This window comes from Loxodonta africana, chromosome 4, assembly GCF_030014295.1.
Source record: "Loxodonta africana isolate mLoxAfr1 chromosome 4, mLoxAfr1.hap2, whole genome shotgun sequence".
Taxonomy (NCBI): Eukaryota; Metazoa; Chordata; class Mammalia; order Proboscidea; family Elephantidae; genus Loxodonta; species Loxodonta africana.
Window position 1 is genome coordinate 36,779,219 of NC_087345.1, and position 20,271 is coordinate 36,799,489.

General features: G+C 36.2%; 1 protein-coding gene across 6 annotated transcripts in view; it reads left to right on the forward strand.

The window, feature by feature from the left end:
* NR2C1 (nuclear receptor subfamily 2 group C member 1) overlaps positions 1-20,271 on the forward strand; it is a 61,830-nt gene that overhangs the window by 13,597 nt on the left and 27,962 nt on the right. For 5 of the 6 annotated variants that reach the window (XM_003405615.4, XM_023559764.2, XM_010599366.3 and 2 more), the window contains 8 exons: positions 155-228; positions 3,712-3,918; positions 7,156-7,237; positions 8,436-8,615; positions 9,809-9,956; positions 10,048-10,138; positions 18,493-18,677; positions 19,880-20,042. In XM_003405615.4, coding sequence (XP_003405663.1) covers positions 175-228; positions 3,712-3,918; positions 7,156-7,237; positions 8,436-8,615; positions 9,809-9,956; positions 10,048-10,138; positions 18,493-18,677; positions 19,880-20,042 — 1,110 coding nt within the window. In that variant the 5' untranslated portion in view covers positions 155-174. The remainder of the gene's footprint in view (positions 1-154; positions 229-3,711; positions 3,919-7,155; positions 7,238-8,435; positions 8,616-9,808; positions 9,957-10,047; positions 10,139-18,492; positions 18,678-19,879; positions 20,043-20,271) is intronic. The other variant, XM_023559791.2, reaches the window with a different exon arrangement.

Here is a 20,271-nt window from a genome sequence, read left to right on the forward strand (position 1 = left end):
ACATAGCCAAATATTATTTTATCTATGTCTTCCCACCCCTAGTTGTTCCATCTGGATTATTTTGAAGCAAATCAGATAATTTTATTTGTAAATTAATTAAGAAGTATATTTTTATGGGTATAATTGTGAAAAATCATCACTTTATTTTTGGCAGGGCATTTTGGCATCTAGATCATGGCAACCATAGAAGAAATTGCACATCAAATTATTGAACAACAGATGGGAGAGGTATGCCTATTTTACATCTCATTCACTGACTCACCAAGTTTTTATTGCTTACACTAAATGTATTTGCTGTGTTCTGGAGATACAGAGATTAAAGATATCCGTGCTTTCAGGCAGCTTTTTGATCTCTGGAGGAATAGTTGAATAATCAAATAGTCATGGTAGAGTATGATAAGTGCTGTGATAGATAATTATATAGGATGTTGTAATGGCACAGAAGAAACACAGCTAATAAAGAGTCATAGGAATGGGTGGGGAGTGATGTGGGGAACCTGGTCAGTGCATGTTTTTTGGAGAGCGTAAAATCTGAGGTCATGTTGAGGGACCAGTAGGAGTTAATCTACATTAACAGAAACAGATCTTCATTTTTTAAATGGCCATGTGCTGTTTCTTGGTAAAACCTGTTGTCGTTGAGTCGAATCTGACTCATAGTGACCTTACAGGACAGAGTAGAACTGCCCCATACAGTTTCCAAGGCTATAATCTTTATGGGAGGAGGCTGCCACATCTTTCTACCATGGAGCAGCTGGTGGGTTTGAACTGCCAACCCGTCAGTTAGTAGCTGAATGCCTTAACAGCCATGCCATTCCAAACCGAAAACTAAACCCCCTGACGTTGAGTTGATTCCAACTCATAGTGACTCTATAGGACAAAGTAGAATTGCCCCAGAGGGTTTCCAAGGCTAAAATCTTTATAGAAGCAGACTGCCACATCTTTCTCCTGTGAAGCAGCTGCTGGGTTTGAACTGCTGACCTTTCAGTTAGCAGCTGAGCACTTTAGCCACTGCACCACCAGGGCTCTTACTGCACCAGTAGGGCCCCTTATTTCTTAGCAAGAGGTGTCACAATCCAGAGGTTCTGAAAGCATGATCTAGGGACTGTTTTGAGAGTCAGCAACGGCAAAAATATTTTTCTGATAATATTACAATGTTATTTGCGTTTTCATTCCCATCCTTTCCCAAGCGTACAGTGGACTTTTCCAGAGGCTGTCAGTATCATCTGATGATATTATGTGATAAAATGTGTCAGCATATAAAAGGTCCTGCTAATTCAGTGAACTGTTACTTTCCAAATGACCAATGTATGGTGTTACGAAATAATGTATGACTAACGGATCTGTTCAAAGTTCAGGAGAGGCTAATGGATTTTAGTATGGCTTTGGGTTCCACATTGCAACTAACCTTTAAAACATCACTTGGTGAATTTTGGTGTGGTATCAAAGAGCAATTTTCACAGTTATCTGAAAAGGTTATATGTGAGGCTGGATTTTCTTCATATACCTTAACAAAACAACATGTTGTAACAGATTAAATGCAGAGACAGATATAAGAAGCCAGCTGTCTTCTATAAAGCCAGACATTAAAGAGATTAGCAAAAATGTAAAACAATGACACTTTCCCCACTACAAGTATAGAAGTATATAAGATATACTTATTTTACATAAAATTTTATTATGATATTGTAAGTTTATCGTTACTTTTAAATGAATGTTTAAATTTCTCAGGTTGAATTTGGTAGTGGTAACTATGAGTAGGTATGACCCACATAAACAAAAACCATTTGGGGACTTCACTAAATTTTTCTAATTTAAAGGGGTCCTGAGATCTGCTTCCAATCTGCTTTTCTGTTCTTCTCTATTGAAGACCATTTAGATGATCTCATTCTCAATTATTATGCCACAGTGAACATTCATTTGCTCATCTAAGCAAAGTGTTTCAACCCAGTGACATTTGTACCCTGCATGCTCCTAATAACTCTTTTCTCTAAGAACTAAGTGACCCTTTAGTCTTTCATTCACAATGAGTATTAGTGATAGAAATAATCCAAAATAAAACTGACAACAGCTTAAACTGTACACGGTAAAATTTGTTATAGATGAACTGATTCAAAGTCACATCTTGTAAGTAACATTGAAAATTGCAAAAATTGTCAGGGTGGTGGAAGCTGAATTTGATAAAAGTAACCTATGTAAGATAAAATTGACGATAGTTAAAATTGCAGGCAGAAAAATAGGACATGGTAGAAATAATGGCCACTAAAGAAAACTCAGATTGTCAGATGCTACAATCAGTACAGTTTGCTCTAGACAAAACTGATTAGTGAATCAGAACTTTCTTTTAGATTTTGCATGGAAAAGAATATTGATGAAAAATAATTTCAGGAGAATGAAAATGGCAAAAAGTTGGAAACAAGTCAGCTTTGCCATTTTGAAAGTTAATCATGGGATTAAACTGGCAGAGTAAATTTACTCTGGAAAATCTTTGTTCAGCAACAACAAAAACCCTCAATGCTGGGATAGTTCTGTATATTGGTGAACTTGCTCTTCCCCCCGTCTACCCAATCTCAGTACATGGCGTTTGTTTTCTCAGTTGCTCAGGCCAAAATTTTGTCGTTGTCCGTGACTTTTCTCCCTTCATAGTCCACCTCCAGTTTATCAGCACGTCCCGTCTCCTCTACCTTCAAAAAATCAGAAATCCAGTTGCATTTCATTCCTGGCATGGCTACTACCCTGTTCCCAGTCTCTATCATTCCTTGCCAGTACTTCTGCAAAGCATCCTTTCTGGTCTCCCCTGATAATAGTTTTGAACCTTGACAAGTCCTTCTTCACACTAAATCTAGAATGATCTTTTTAAAAGATCCTGTCAATCCTTGCTCCGAATCCTCTAGTTGGTCCTTTCCATTTCACACAGTAGGAAAGCCAGACTTTTGCATGGTTGACGAAGTTCTATATGACCTGGCCTGCAGCTGTCACTCAGATCCCTTCGTCCACTAGACTCTTCCACTCTGTTTCAGTCACACAGCTCTCTTGCTGTGCCTCATGCCTCAGATATGCCAAATATATTCCCTTGTGCCCCAGAGCCCTCTTCTATGTTCTGTTTCCTCTGACTGGAATGCCCTTTCTCTGGTAGTCCTAAACCCCAGTCTGTACAAAATTCAAGTCTGTCCAAGATGTCATCTGCTCAGAGAGAGCTTCCCTCTTCAGCCTCATTCCATCTCTCTCTCACATATACACCTTACCGTGCTTTATTTTTCTTCTAACAGTTAATACCACCTGATAATACTGTTTGCTTATTTGTTTATTGTCTGTCTTTCCTCACTAAAATGAAAGCTTCATGAGAATGATTTTTGTTTTTGCTCACTGCTATACCCTAGGACCCAGAACAGTGCTTGATAAATAGAATATGCCTAATGTATGTTGATCTAAGGCCTTTCTTCCAAAATGGAAAGAGGGAGAGAGAGGGGGAAAAAGGAATCAAAACAGTGATGTCAGAATGTTCTTCTTGTTGTCCTTTTGTTTGCATATTTGTTTCTGTAGGGTAGAATTTTGTGAAAGTACAGTTGCTAGTTCAGAAGATGTGTGTGTGGTGTTATATTGAATATATATGTAATGGTGTGCTTATCTAGCTTGGAAGAATTTAGAAAATTGTGTTATTAAGGGGGAAAAAATTGAATTTAGTTGCTTACTAACTAGATATGATTGTGTCAGATTGTTACAGAGCAGCAAACCGGCCAGAAAATCCAGATAGTGACAGGACTTGATCATAATCCGCAAGGCAAACAGTTCATTCCAAGCAAAGTCATACTGGCCAGACAAGATTCCACTCCAGGAAAAGTTTTTCTCACAGCTCCAGATGCAACAGGGGTCAACCAGTTATTTTTTACTACTCCTGATCTGTCTGCACAACACCTCCAGGTAAATAACTGCAGAAATATTTTTGTCTTATAATTTAAAAAAGATTTAAAAGCATATCATAAGTATATGTCTTGCTATTAAGACCATACATATATGCATATTCAGTAGAAAAAAAAAAACCTGCTTAAAATTGTATGCTCTGTAGAGTATCTGTGGTGGTGATGGCCCTGTTCCTATGGGCCACAAGTTTTCACACAACATTACACCCATATTTCGGGGAGTTGTTAGTTGCAGATAGTAAGATCCACTGTGCCTAGTTTGGACAGGAAAGGATACAATTAGGTGTGTAGGTAGCTCACAGAATTGTTGGGAAGATTGAGGAAAAAGCCCAAGGCTAGGCTTCCAAGAATAACTACTGGAGCATGTTGTAGAATTGGCTTCTAAGAGACCTGCTGCTTCTGCACAATTGGGGAACTGCCAAAACAGGAGCATTGTCTGTAGCTGCACTTCCCAGTACCTGCCTGCCTGTGGCACAAACAGGAAGTTGCCAAATCAAAAAGCCAGTGCTATAGCTTCAGTGCTGTGCCTCCTCTGTTGTCACCCATGTTGTCAGTGATGTAGAAAAGAGTCTACTCCATGGCCTGCAGTGTCTTCCTCAGACTTTACACTCGAACTTAGTAGTATAGATTCAATTCACATAATTTTAATTTTTGCTATTTATACCTTATTCTTCAAAGAGCCAGTTACAGCTTTTACACACCGATACCTATGGTTATGTGAAGCTATTTTCATTGCTGGTTGCTGTGCTTGAGTACAAGTACAATGCACCCTTAACTTGGCCTTCAGAGACTTTTGTAGTGGAGTGCCCACCTAAAATTGTGTCATGATTTGTGATGAAAAACTGATCAAAAAAAGTTTCTTTTAGGATTCAGAAACTTCTAATTCCTAAAATACTCATAAAATATGAAATTTTGCCTATGTATCCCAATAGATTCTATTCTTCCAATGATACCATTTGTATTGTTTTTAGACACTGCTAAGGTAGAAAATAGATAAGCCATAGTTATAAATTTGTAAGAAGTTGTCTTATCATCATGACAGAAGTCACCAAAAAAGTATTTATGATATCATAATTCCTGTTTTTTTTTAATTAATAGACTTCATTTTTTAGAAAAGTTTTAGATTTACAGAAGAATTGAACAAGTAGTACAGAGTTCCCATATTACCCATACCAAAACCTGATTCCGACTCATGGCGACCTCACAGGACAGAGTAGAACTACCAGCATAGGATTTCCAAGGAGCGGCTGGTGGATTTGAACTGCAGACCTTTTGGGTATCAGCTGAGCTCTTACAGTTTCCCTATTATTAACACTTTACATTAATATGGTACATTTGTTACAATTCATGAACCAATATTGCTACATTATTATTAACTAAAAAGGAGCTGTAGCAACGCAATGGTTAAGTGGTTAGCTGCTAACCTGTAAAGACTCTAGCCTAGGAAACCCTATGAGGCAGTCCCACTCTGTCCTATAGGGTGCTATGAGTTGGAATCAGCTTGACAGTACGCAACAACATTATCATTAACTAAAGTCTATAGTGTTTTTCAGCTTTCCTTATTTTTCCATAATGTTCTTTTTTTGTTCCAGGACCCCATTTAGCATACCACATTGCATTTAGTTGCCATGTCTCCTTAGGCTTCACTTGGCTGTGACAGTTTCTCAGACTTTCCTTGTTTTTGATGACCTTGACAGTTCTGAGGAGTACTGATCAAGTTTATTGTAGGATACTCCATTATGGGCATTTGATGTTTTGCTATGGTTAGACAAGGGTTATACATTTTGGGGAAGAAAATCACAGAGGTAAAATGCCATTCTGTCCCATCATATTGAGTGTACATGTGATAAACATGAATTATAACTGCTGAAGTTGACTTTGATCGTTTAGCTAAAGTAGTTTTTGTCAGGTTTCTTCATTGTAAAGCTGTTCTTTTTAAATAAATTTCCCTTTTTATAATAAAGATAATACTGATACTTGGCCTGCTTTATATATCACCTGTATGGGAAGAAAAGAGGAACATGTAGCATGGAATCCCTCTGGGTCAGGAATCAGATGATTTGATTTCTCGTTTGATGAACTAAAATGAGATGTGGGCAGGTCCCTTAATCTCTCAAAATCTCTTCTACCCTTTATAACAAGGGGAAAAGCTTAGCATCATTTGCAGTAGGTATGCTGTTAAGGAAAGGCGAGATGCTTATAGATGCTTTCAGAGGACATCTAATACTAGAAGTTTTTCTTCCCCCCAGTATATATTAAAGACTGATTTTTGTGGTGATTTAAAAGAAATGATGCTACATATAACCTACTAAGGGATAGTCATTTTAAGGACTATTTAAAGTATTTAAAATTGGAATTACTCCTGAATGCATTCACGCCACTAAGTGAAGACAGAGTCAAAGTAGAGGATTTCACTTTATTTGTTTTACAGCAGAGGGGAAGATGTTTGCTAACTGCTATGTCATATTTTTTTGGATTCAGTTGATGTTTTGTTCGTGTTTCCAAAGATTGAAAGAAAATGATGAGAAGGTTGAAGTATAGCCTAAAGAAGAAACTAGCATACCTTTGCCAGGATCATACTAGCTAGGTTTAGTGATGAGCTCTTTATATGATTTAAAGAGGCTTAGTAATTTGCTCAGGACTGCCCAACTTTGTCCCAATTTTGGTGACTGACTTGCTATGCTACCCTTCATAGACTGCAGCTGTGCTCCCAACCACTGCATCTAACCCAAATCTTAGACAACTCATTCATGAAAAATTTCAACCTTTGAAGAGTAATCATATTTGCATTATTACAATTAATTATGCCAGTAAAACCTTTTTCTTTATAACTCCTTTTCTATGTAAAAAATTCAGGGTTATCTTTAAATGCTGTTACAGTTTCATTTAGTCATGTCATTCCATGTGGACAGATTCTGAGCCCTTCCAAGACAAATGTCATAATAGGACTGAAAACTGCTGGAGTAATTTAATCTGTTCCATATGAATACTATTTAACGTTTAATGGGTGGGACGCATTGAAAAATACCTCATGTATTTGTGTGTTGAACAGTCTGATTATGTTAATGAGACTGTTATCTGAAAAATCAAGAAAGGTTTAGTTTATAAAATGTGCATAATCATAGTTAAAAGTTTAAGAATAACATTAAAAAATGCAGTAAAAAGCAAGAGTGAATGTTCTTTTAATTTTTTGGCAGAAGAACAGTGTTAATGAGTAACAAGAATTTTTTTTTTTTAGCTCTTAACAGATAATTCTTCCCCAGACCAGGGGCCCAATAAGGTTTTTGATCTTTGCGTAGTATGTGGAGACAAAGCCTCAGGTAACATTAAAAATAGCCTCCTTTTGTGTTGTTAAAATGACTACCTCACTACCATGTTTCTCCTACAACTGAAAAGAAAAACAAAGGAGTGTGTCATTTTTATGGTGAATGTATTTATATTTGTAGCCTATGAAATTTGATGGATTTTCCCCAAAACTTTTTATTCACCTAAAGATACTTCCTCACTTTAATGCAATTTAATTGGATTTTGTAATGACACAAAGTACATATTTCAAAGAATTGAGAAAATTAGTTTAGCTTTTTAAAAGTAAACGTGGAAAATACTTTGAATGTGAAAACTAGAAGTTAAAGGAATCCTTTAAAAATGAGTTGGGATTCTTGATAATATTTAACATTAAACCCTGTTCTTATTCTAGGAATACATAGTAACTTGAATTATTGAGGTTGAAAAAAATTCTGGTTAGCCTTATTTAATGCTCTACATAGCTGACTGAGCAGATATTCTCAAAGCCTATTACTAGCAGTCAGGGTTATGTCATTTTAGTCACTTCATATCAGAAGTGCATGCCCATGTCCCCTTGTGTGTGAGTGTGTGTGTTTGTATCTCCTGTTCATGAGTGGCAGTGGGATGTAGTTTAAGGACACAGTTTATCTTCTCTAATCTTTTATCTTTTCCAAGCTTCTTACAAAGACTCCCCTAGAGCTTTTCTGAGAGTATGTTCCACTTGTTAGTAAGTGCACAAAAGAAATGGTTGTGAAATGACCAAAGTGTAACAGGTTTCTTCAGAAATTTCAAAAGTGGAACTCAAAGTCAGGAGGAATTACTACTTTTGAAATACTAGTTGAAATTTTATGCTTTTTTCTGGAGTTTTGTTTTCAGAATACAATACCTGCCCTACAATATATTGCAAAACTGTGATTTCTAATTGATAATAGAGGCGAAAATGGTTTTTATGTTAAGTAATGGAAGTGTAGGTTCTTTTGTCCTTGCTCACAAATTTCCCATGCCTTTGTTAAGACCACTTTGTGAAATTAAAGAACTCATATTGTTTAATGTGTCAGAGAATATGGTTGTTTCATTCTGTATTTATTGACTCCTAAAAAAAGTTTGCCATAAACTCAAAAAGCTCACAGTTTTCATCTCATGTATTTGTTGTTTAAAAAGAAGTAATGGGTGTATTTCATTTCTGTCTTAAGATATGTGACTTTTGTATTTTCTTAAACATTTTGTCTCTAGGACGTCATTATGGAGCAGTAACGTGTGAAGGTTGCAAAGGATTCTTTAAAAGAAGCATCCGAAAAAATTTAGTTTATTCATGTAGAGGATCAAAGGACTGTATTATCAATAAACACCATCGAAACCGCTGTCAGTACTGCAGGTTACAGAGATGCATTGCGTTTGGAATGAAACAAGACTGTATGTATTACTTTAATGGAGAAAACACTTTTAGAGATTCAGGCAAGCTAGAAGTGTGTTAACATTAACACATTATAATATGTCAAATATGTACACTCTTTAATTTATGGTTTTCCAATTAGATATATAGAATATGTATTTTTCATTCTTTCAACAAGTATTTATTAAATACATATGTGCCAAGTGTATAATTGTAGTTTGAACATGACAAAAACAAAGTGTAACTAAATACCAGTTTAAGTGATCTATTACTAGTATGCTTAACATTGTTAAGCCTATATATTAACTTATTTATCCACACAGCAATTCTACACAGTAGTTACTGTTACTCGTTTTACTTTTGAGTAAAGAGAGAGAGTAACTTGTCCAAGGTCACACAACTAATAAGTGACAGAACTTGGATTTTAATCCTGGCAATTTTTTCTTTTTTTTCCCCAGAACATGCATGTTTAACAACTACACTATACTATCTCCCAACAAGTACCTTGAAATAAAATTCCTATAAAGTAAATGAAATATATTACCTATATTTTATAAATGAAGGCCAAGCAATTGAATTATTTTTCAAAAATCTCCATGCCCTTAGCTAAAAAAAAAAAAGACCTATCTTTAGTTTTTTTATGGCTTGCTATTAGAATTATTTATTGCTTTTAGAATTATTACTGGGTTATTAGAATTATTTTTAGTTGATTAAATTTCAAATCATTTTTTAAGATTTTATATGTGTGTGTGTCTAAAGGACTCCTAACTCCATCCGTCTGGACACTGAGCTTTTAAAAAAGTAAGAGTTCCTCTACATTTTTACCCTATGGGGGCAGGGAGAGAAAACACCCAAAAAACCAAACCCACTGCTGTCAAGTCAATTCTGACTCATAGTGATCCTATAGGATAGAATAGAACTGCCCCGTAGGGTTTCCAAGGAACAACTAGTGGATGTGAACTGCCAATCTTTTTGGTTAGCAGTCGTAGCTCTTAACCACTGTGCCACCAGTGCTCCTGGAGAGAAAAGAAAGATGCAGATTGGCCAGTTTCACTATTCTGAAGCAACTTTGCTGAATCTGCAAATAATTTCTAAAGATTGATCATTGTCTTGGCAATTCGGTTATGGTAAGCATGTCTCCTGTTGTGAACCTAGAGTTTATAAATGCCTATAAATTCACGTTATGATATAATAGCTTAATACATTTTTGTAGCTGTTCAGTGTGAAAGAAAACCCATTGAAGTATCAAGAGAAAAATCTTCCAACTGTGCTGCTTCAACAGAAAAAATCTATATCCGAAAAGATCTTCGAAGCCCATTAGCTGCAACTCCAACTTTTGTAACAGATAGTGAAACTTCAAGGTATAGTAAAAAAACAACATACATTAAGTAGCTGGTCATTTGTTTTTCTTCCCAAGGAAACTAAGGCTAAAATTGCATTTATTTGTTACAGGTCAGCAGGACTGTTAGATTCAGGAATGTTTGTGAACGTTCATCAGTCTGGAATGAAAACGGAGTCAGCTATGCTGATGACACCAGATAAGGTGAATTTAGTTCAGTTAATTTAAAACTTTAAAATTTTTGCATTTTTGTCTTCTATGTCAATCTGGTCTTTTGACTTGGTCTTAAAAAGTCCGCGTTACAGGTTGCCTTTTTTTTAAAAAACATAAATTAGACTTCTTTGGTAGACATGTTCATTATTCCACTAGGACAATCATAGCTTCCACATGAAAGTGACAGCCATTTAAAAGTCTTCCAGATTTTGAAATAAAAGTCCTCAGAAAAAGAAATATAATAATTGCAAAATTCTTGTATTCCTTTTATTCTTCTACAGGTAAAGAGAAATTCTTAGCTTACCTCAGTCAAAACATCAACTTGTCAAGAGTAGGAATAGAATTGCAAGAACTCTCATATATCCAAGTCATCTGGGTTGTGTTAAAGACTAGATCAGCTCTTTATTTTATTGAGCAAGGCACTAAAAAAAAAAAGTTTATTTAGATGTAATATTTCTGTAGTTTTCAGAAACTGTCTTAAAAAGCAAGAAACAAAAATTCTCATGAAATCTCATATTCATAAGCACATTTTAGGGAGCTTGTAACCAGGGTTCTTCTCAGCTTGTAATGACATCTGGTTTTATAGAACCTATAAAGTTATTCATCCTATTTATTGTTAAATTTGTTATGTACTTGTTGCTTGATACTTTAAGGCATTCTAAATACTTGGGCTCTGGTATCAAATTTTTCTGCCTCGTACTAGGTGCATAACCTTGGCCAAGTTATTTGATCTTTCATTACGTTAGTTTCTTCATTTTTAAAATAGGAATAGGAAGAGTGTCTGCCTAACAATTTGGGCTTACCATGTAGTTATGAAGTGAGGAGATTTTGGCCTCTTATTATACAGTTGGGAATTAACAAGATTTAATTTAAAGAACTAAGTTTTTTTTAGAAACTACTATTTTCCTAGTTACTTACTCTTAAATATGTCTTTACTAAGTTGTTTTAACAACCTTGTGTGATAAGTTTCTTTGACAAATGGTCCCAGAATTGTCAAGTCACAAGATGAAATCCTTCCACTCTACTGCTTTGCCCCAGTCTTTAGTGGCAAAAACTTGAAAATCTTGTTAGGTGGATATATTACTAGATGGAGAAGAATAGTCTGTGATTCATATAAATGAACATTTTCCCCTGAATACCAGTGTCCAATAGCAGTTAAAATGTTTTTTTCTTTCAAAATTTAGGTCTAGATATTACCTCTAAAATATATAAGCTTTAAAGTTTTAGTTGAAAATTAAAACACTTGAAAATTCTGTTTCTTTACGATAGCATCTAAGAGAATGAACTATGTGGGAATAAATTAGGGATGTGAAACACTTATACAATGAAAATTATAAAACTGCTGAAAAAGATTAAAGAAGACTGAAATAAATGGAAATAAGGTCAGTGTTCATGGATTGAAAGACTTAATATTGTTAAGATGTCAATATTACCCAAAGCAATCTACAGATTCAAAGTAATTCCTATCAAAATTCCAACAGCCTTCCTTACAGAAATGGAAGAACAAATCCTCGACTTTATATGGGATAGAAAGAGGCCCCAAATGGCTAAAGCAACGTTTAAAGAGAAGAACAAAGTAGGAAGACTCACACTTCCTGATTTTAAAACATATAAGTACAGTAATCAAAACAGTAGACACGTACACCAATGCAGTAGAGTTGAGAGCCCGGAAATAAACCCACACTTCTTTTGTCAACTGATTTTTGACAAGACTGTTAAGTCCATTTGATGGGAAAAGAAAAGTCTGTTCAGTAAATGGTGTGGGGAGAATTGAATTTCTACATGCAGAAAGAATGAATCAACATCCATGCCTCACACCATTTGTTGTTGTTTGTTGTGTTGTTAGGTGCAGTCGAGTCAGTTCTGACTCATAGTGACCCTATGCACAACAGAAAGAAACACTGTCCGGTCCTACGCCATCCTTACAATCGTTGTTATGCTTGAGCTCATTGTTGCAGCCACTGTGTCAGTCCACCTCGTTGAGGGTCTTCCTCTTTTCCACTGACCCTGTGCTCTGCCAAGCATGATGTCCTTCTCCAGGGACTGATCCCTCCTGACAACATGTCCAAAGTATGTAAGACGCAGTCTCGCCATCCTTTCCTCTAAGGAGCATTCTGGCTGCACTTCCTCCAAGACAGATTTGTTCGTTCTTTTGGCAGTCCATGGTATATTCAATATTCTTCGCCAACACCACAATTCAAAGGCGTCAACTCTTCTTCGGTCTTCCTTATTCATTGTCCAGCTTTCACATGCATATGATGTGATCGAAAATACCATGGCTTGAGTCAGGCGTCTTCAGGGTGACATCTTTGCTCTTCAATACTTTGAAGAGATCCTTTGCGGCAAATTTGCCCAATGCAACACGTCTTTTGATTTATTGACTACTGCTTCCATGGCTATTGATTGTGGATCCAAGTAAAATGAAATCCTTGACAATTTCAATCTTTTCTCCGTGTATCATGATGTTGCTCATTGGTCCACTTGTGAGGACTTTTGTTTTCTTTATGTTGAGGTGTAATCCATACTTAAAGCCGTGGTCTTTGATCTACATTAGTAAGTGCTTCAAGTCCTCTTCACTTTCAGCAAGCAAGGTTGTGTCATCTGCATAACGCAGGTTGTTAATGAGTCTTCCTCCAATCCTGATGTCACGTTCTTCTTCATATAGTCCACCTTCTTGTATTATTTGTTCAGCATACAGATTAAATAGGTATAGTGAAAGAATACAACCCTGAAGCACACCTTTCCTGACTTTAAACCAATCAGTATCCTCTCCTTGTTCTGTATGAACAACTGCCTCTTGATCTATGCAAAGGTTCCTCATGAGCACAAACAAGTGTTCTGGAATTCCCATTCCTCGCAGTGTTATCCATAGTTTGTTATGATCCACACAGTCGAATGCCTTTGCATAGTCAATAAAACACAGGTAAACATCCTTCTGGTATTCTCTGCTTTGAGCCAGGATCCATCTGACATCAGCATTGATATCCCTGGTTCCACGTCCTCTTCTGAAACTGGCCTGAATTTCTGGGAGTTCCCTGTCGATATACTGCTACAGCCGTTTTTGAATGATCTTCAGCAAAATTTTGCTTGCATGTGGTATTAATGATCTTGTTCTATAATTTCCACACTTGGTTGGATCACCTTTCTTGGGAATAGACATAAATATGGATCTGTTCCAGTGAGTTGGCCAGGAAGCTGTCTCGCATATTTCTTGACAGAGACGAGTGAGCAACTCCAGCGCTTCATCTGTTTGTTGAAGCATCTCAATTGATATTCCATCAATTCCTGGAGCCTTGTTTTTCGCCAGTGCCTTCAGAGCAGCTTGGACTTCTTCCTTCAGTACCAACCATCGGTTCCTGATCATATGCCACCTCTTGAAATGGATTAAAGACCTGAATGTGAAAACAAAAACAGTAAAATTCTTAGAAGAAAATACAGGGACAAGAGTGTCAGGCCTAGCTTTTAACGATGGATTATCTAATAACAAAAGCACATAGAGGAAAAGACAAATCATTGGAACTTCATAAAGATTAAAAACTTCTTTTAATCAAAATACAGAAAAAATGAAAAGACAAGCTGCCAACTGGAAGAATATCTTTGGAAACCATATATCCGATAACAATCTAATAACTAAAATGTAGAAAAAACTTCTACAACTCAACAAAATAACCCAGTCAAAAAAAGGGCAAAGGACTTGAGTAGACATTTCACCAAAGAGCACAATGTCATTAGTCATCAGATGCAAATCAAAACCACAGTGAGATACCATTTCTCTCCCGCTAGGATGACTGAAATAGAAAACCCTGAGAACACTTTACCGAGGATGTGGGGAAATTAGAACCCTTATCCACTGCTGGTGGGAATGCAAAATGGTATAGCCGTAGTGGAAAACAGTGTGGTGCTTCCTCAAAAAACTAAAAATGGAACTGCCATATGACCCAGCAATTTCACTGTTAGGTATATACCCAAAAGACTTGAAAGCAGAGGTTCAAGGAGAGCCTTTTATATCAGTGTTCATTGCAGCACTATTCACAGTATCCAAAAGGTAGAAACAACCTAAATGCCATTGATGGATGAGTGGATAAACAAAATGCAGTACATAGATGCACTGGAACACTACTCAGCCAGGAAGAAAAGTGAAGCCTTAATATGTGCTACAGTGTGGACACAGCTTGAAGACATTATGCTGAGTGAAATAATTCAGCCGCAAAAGAGCAAATATTGTGTGATCTCACTTATATAAAAAGACAAGAACAGACAAATGTATAGAGATGGAAAGTTGATTAGTGGCTATCAGGGATGAGAGGGAAGGGAAAAGTGGAGATTATTGCTTATGGAGCACAGAATTTCAGTTTGCACGGTGATGGAAAAATCACATTGATTAGGGTAGGCTTGCACAGCCGCTTATTATAACTGCCGTCGATAAGTTGTATACCTGTAAAAAGTTGAATTGGCAGGAGTTGTGTGATAGATATATTCACAATGACACCAAAAAAAGAGAGTAGCTGCTGAGGCCGCTTATGTATAACCAGACACCTCATGGGATTTGGTTCCTTGGTTTGGAGGTTTAGGATCACAGTTCAATGGGACATCCCAGTTAATTGGCCTCATATCGTGTTTAGTGGTTCTGTTCTGTTTCCTAGTTCATTGCGTATTGCCTGGGATGTTAAAAGCTTGTAAGCGGCCATCCAGCTTATAACAATTGCTTCTATTCGCCTGGAGCAACAAAGGAAGGACAGTTAGGAGTAGGAGGAAGTGCCATGAGACCAGAAGAACTGGATGGTGCCCAGCTACCATTACTGAACATTTTGATCAAAGATTCTAAAGAGAATCCTGATCAAAAGGGGGAAAATACAGAAAGAATTTCAAATTCTTCAGGAATCTAGCATTTTTGGAGTAACAGAGGTTGGATGAACACCAGAAGCTATTGCCCTGAGATAATCTTTAAACCTTAAACTAAAACAATCCCCTGAAGTCTTCTTAAAAACAAACAGTTTAGCTTAACTAATAAAGAATGTCTGCCTTGCATATGGTGCCCTTTTAAGATCTATCTATATGGGATCAAATTGACAACAGCAACTTGAAAGATAGGAACCTTAGAGGGCATTGGATTTATGTTAATGGAGGAGGAACAACTCAGAAAAGGAGGGTGAGAATGCAATGTCACTGAATTGTATGTGTAGAAACTGTTGATTGGTGTAGTTCTGCCATGTATTCTCAATTATAACAACAAAAATAAAATAAATTATTTAAAAAATTCTATTTCTTAGAATTATCCATATAAAAAATGTTGAAATGGTAAAGTTTTTGTTACATATGTATTTACCATTATATATATTTATATATGTATATGTATATATGCACTCACTATTTTTACTTATGTATGAGAAGGCTGTTTGAAACAGTGGTTAATAGCATGGGCTTTAGAGTCAGACAGACCTTACTTCCCATTCTGGCTCCACTGTTTACTACCTGAGTGACCATGGATAATTCTCCTTGTTCATGATATGAGCATAATGATTCATACATCACAAGGTTGTTGTGAGGATTAAATTAAATGCATACATAAATAGTGATTATGTAAGCACTCAGTAACTGATGGAGTTATTCAGTAAATGATTCTGGGATGATTGATTAATTTGAGTACCAGAAGCCAAACCAAACCCATTGCTGTCGAGTCAGTTCTGACTCATAGCGACCCTATAGGACAAAGTATAACTTCCCCATAGGGTTTCCAAGACTTTGATCTTTTCAGAAGCAGACTACATCTTTCTCCCCCCAGAGCAGCTAGTGGGTTTGAACTGCTGACCTTTCATTTAACAGCTGAGCACTTAACCATGGCACAGCCAGGGCTCCTCATTAATTTGAGTAGGGCACAGAAATAGTTTCGTTCTTCTCATCATTCACCAAATTCAATTTCACATAAAGAATTGGTATAACGAATGAAACATCAAGGAAATGTATGTATTAGGATTAAGAACACTAAAAATGCATAAAGGGAAGTAATAGTAGAAGAAAATGCCATTAAGGGATCCTGGCAACAGCCCACGGAAGCCAACTTGAAGGGCTTCTTACTAGAGTTGTTGTTGTTAGGTGCCGTCAAGTCACTTCCGACTCATAGTGACCCTGTGCACAACAGAACAAAACACTGCCCAGTCCTGCACCATCCTCACAATCATTATGCTTGAGCTCATTGTTGTAGCCACTGTGTCAGTCCACCTCATTGAGGGTCTTCCTGTTTTCCACTGACCCTGTACTTTGCCAAACATGATGTCCTTCTCCAGGGACTTATCCCTTGTGACAACACGTCCAAAGTGTGTAAGATGCAGTCTCTCCATCCTTGCTTCTAAGGAGCACTCTGGTTGTACTTCCTCCAAGACAGATTTGTTCGTTCTTTTGGCAGTCCATGGTATATTCAGTAGTCTTCTCTAACACCACAATTCAAAGGCATCAGTTCTTTGGTTTTCCTTATTCGCTGTCCAGCTTTCACATGCATATGATGTGATTAAAAATACCATGGCTTGGGTCAAGTGCACCTTAGTCTTCAAGGTGACGTCTTTGCATTTCAACACTTCAAAAAGGTCCTTTGCAGCACATTTGCCCAATGCAGTGCATTTTTTGATTTCTTGACTACAGCATCCATGGCTGTTGATTGTGGATTCAAGTAAAATGAAATCCTTGACAACTTCCATCTTTTCTCCATTTTCTCCATTTATCATGATGTGGCTTATTGGTCCAGTTGTGAGGATTTTCATTTTCTTTATGTTGAAGTACAATCCATACTGAGGGCTGTGGTCTTTGATCTTCGTTAGTAAGGGCTTCACGTCCTATTCACTTTCAGCAAGCAAGGTTGTGTCATCTGTATAACACAGGTTATTAATGAGTCTTTCTCCATTTTCTTCATATAGCTTAGCTTCTCCAGTTATTTGCTCAGCATACAGATTGAATAGGTAGGATGGGATAATTTGATCATTAAAAAAAAATACAGAATGACTTTAATGGGTTGAAACACATCCAGTATATAAAAATCTAAATTTAAAATGGTTCTCAGAAAATCATTTGTCACCATTAGAAGTTGCTAGGGTAATATCTCATAGCTCTGAAAACTGGTAAATAAATGGAAGAAAAATGAAACAGTTATCTCTACCTTTCCTGTACAGACTGTATTTCTGGGTTGTCAAAGAGTTGAGAGGAAGTTCTTTTTTATAAAAGAATTATAGCTAATTAATATAGAAAGAAAGAAGATAGATAAAGATAGCTACCGTAGAGTCAACTCCAACTCCTGGTGACCTTATGTACAACAAATGAAATGTCCAGCCCTGCATCATCCTCACAATTGCCAGCATGTTCCAAGTCCCTTGTTTCAGCTGTAGTGCCAGTCTGTTGCACCCAGGGTCTTTCTCACCCTTGCTGGCCCTTTGCTTCCCCAAACGTGATGTTTTCCTCCAGCAGTTGATCCTCGTGATGACATGTCCAAAGCAAGCAAGCAGAGCAGTATTCTTTTGTGATCCATAAGGTTTTCATTGGCCAATTTTCAGAACTAGATCATCAGGACTTTCTTTTTAGTCTGAATTAGTCTTGAAGCTCCACTGAAACCTATTCACCATGGGTGACCCTGCTGGAATTTGATTGAGATACCAGTGGCATAGCTTCTAGCATCACAGCAACATGCAAACCACCACAGTATGACAAACTGACAGACGGGTGGCAGGGAAAAAATATACATGTCATTAACAAGAATAAAAACTGAAGACAAATGGAAATAATGCAATGTGTAACAAAAGAACAATTTTTTACTTATATAAAGAGATTTTTCAAATCAGAAAAAGAATGAAGAGAAAAATGGGCAACTAATACATTTTTTGTTTTTGTATCCGCAGCATTTAACACAGTGCCTGGTAAAAGCTGGCATATTTTTCATCCCCTTTTCACTAGCATTAGTTTTATTTTAGCTTATATGACTTTCTAATTTGTATAAGTTTTGGAAATTATCATAAGAATATCAGAATTCAATGCTAAAGAGAACTCAAAAGAACATCTAATTTAATATCCTTTTACAGAGGAAGGGGATATGACGTGCATAGATTAGCTGGTAAGGGTAGTTTTTCGTTTAAAGTAACTTTTGCATAAACATTTCTTAAGAAATGTACCTGATGATTTTAAACATGTATGTTCTTCAAAATAGTTTCTAAAAGTTCAGAGCTCTTTGATTTTACTTTCTTGATTTCATATATCTTAATTGGAGTACTCTTCTTTTGGAATTCCATAATTTAGAATTGGATATTTCAGAGTTAAAAGTTTACTCATATCAATTTGTAGAACTTTAATTTTTTTTTTTTTTTAAGGCTGAATCATGTCAGGGAGATTTGAGTACGTTGGCCAGTGTGGTTACATCATTAGCGAACCTTGGAAAAACTAAAGACCTTTCTCAGAACAGTAATGAAGTGCCTATGATAGAAAGCTTAAACAACGGTGATGCCTCCCTGTGTGAGTTTCATCAAGAAATACAAACAAATGGTGATGTTTCAAGGTAATGTCTATTTTGGTCTGAAGTGTCCTTTGGCTTAAGTATCCTTTAGCATTTCTTAAAACATCTGTGTTTCAGAAAGCAACTATTTCTATTAGCATTTAGAAAATTTAAGGCCTAGTAAGTTTTAACTGGAAAAACTACATTCAGTGTAAAAATGTTGTTTGACAAGTTACATTCTAAATAACAAGGACAGTAAGTGAATATTGTGCATGTTAGGAATACAGTCTTAAAATTCAGGAAGTTTTTTTTCTCTCTGAGGATGATGATTTGGATCTGACATTTCAAATATTTTGGTAGCCAGATTTTAACTTCTGTGAATGTAGAATGAAGTATTTGTCTTACTAGGCAGTCGTCTTGATTGCTCCTCTCTCCCAATTTCTAATAGTAAAAATAAATTTAAAATATTCAGTTGAACCAACTACAATTTTAAGTTACTTTTCAGGAACATAGTGTCAGAATTCTGTTTTTCATTCTCTCAATATTAGTACTTAGGATACAGAAGCCAGATTTCTTTTGGCTTTTTCAGCGCTTTTGCTTATCATTTAAAATGTTGCAGGAACTGTATTTAAGAGTCTCAGTAAGTAAGTACTTTGTTGAACCCAAGATTTTAAGAAACTCTAGAAGACATCTCTGAAAAATACAGGGAACTATTTTGAAAAATTATTGGCTAACTTTTTTTAGGCATCCTAATTTTAAATTTTTATAGTTTAGCTGTAGTTCTGTAACCACACATTTTAAAATATCCTTTGAATTTTTAAATAAAACTAGAATCTAACTCTGTATTGTGTAGCATACAGTAAAGTCAACATAAGTTCTTACCCTTGTACTTCTAAATAACTTCTGTAAAATAAATGGACTGATATCCTGTAGTACCAAATGTATAACTTTTTATAACGTATGTTTTCATACCAAAGTATAATTTTCATGCTTTCTACCCCTTAACTATGTAAGATTGTAAAAAGAGACTTCAATTCCTTGACAATACATTCGTACGATTTTATAGATTTTCATACTATGCATATGAAGTTTAAATTTGTTGGAGAGGGTCAGAGATACCACTGAAATGGAGTACTCAACGATAAACCAAGGTTTTATTTTCTAAACTTTTTTTAGGCTTAAATCTTAATTTCAGAATTTTGTGTATAATTTTCATTTTATTGTGGAGATTGGCCAAGCCCACAGCTTCTGATTTCACCTTATAGGGCATTTGACACTCTTGCAAAAGCGTTGACTCCTGGAGAGAGCACAGCCTGTCAGAGCTCAGAGAGCATGGAAGGAAGCGTACACCTGATTGCTGGAGATGCAAGCATAAATTACATCGAAAAGGAGGGGCCACTGCTCAGTGATTCACATGTAGCTTTCCGGGTATTTCCTGTGTATATTTTTAATTTTTATGTTGTATCATCATCCAGGCGATTTTAGCCTTTCTTTAAAAAGTGAAAGTATATTCTTGTGCTTTTAAAGTCAGAAATAACCCTGATAGAATTTCAAGACAGCAGCTAAACTATATATATCTTGCTGTATAAAATAATGCTTCAGTAAAGCATTTCTTTGCAATTATAATAGCAAGTAATAGTTTTAAGTTCATAAAAGT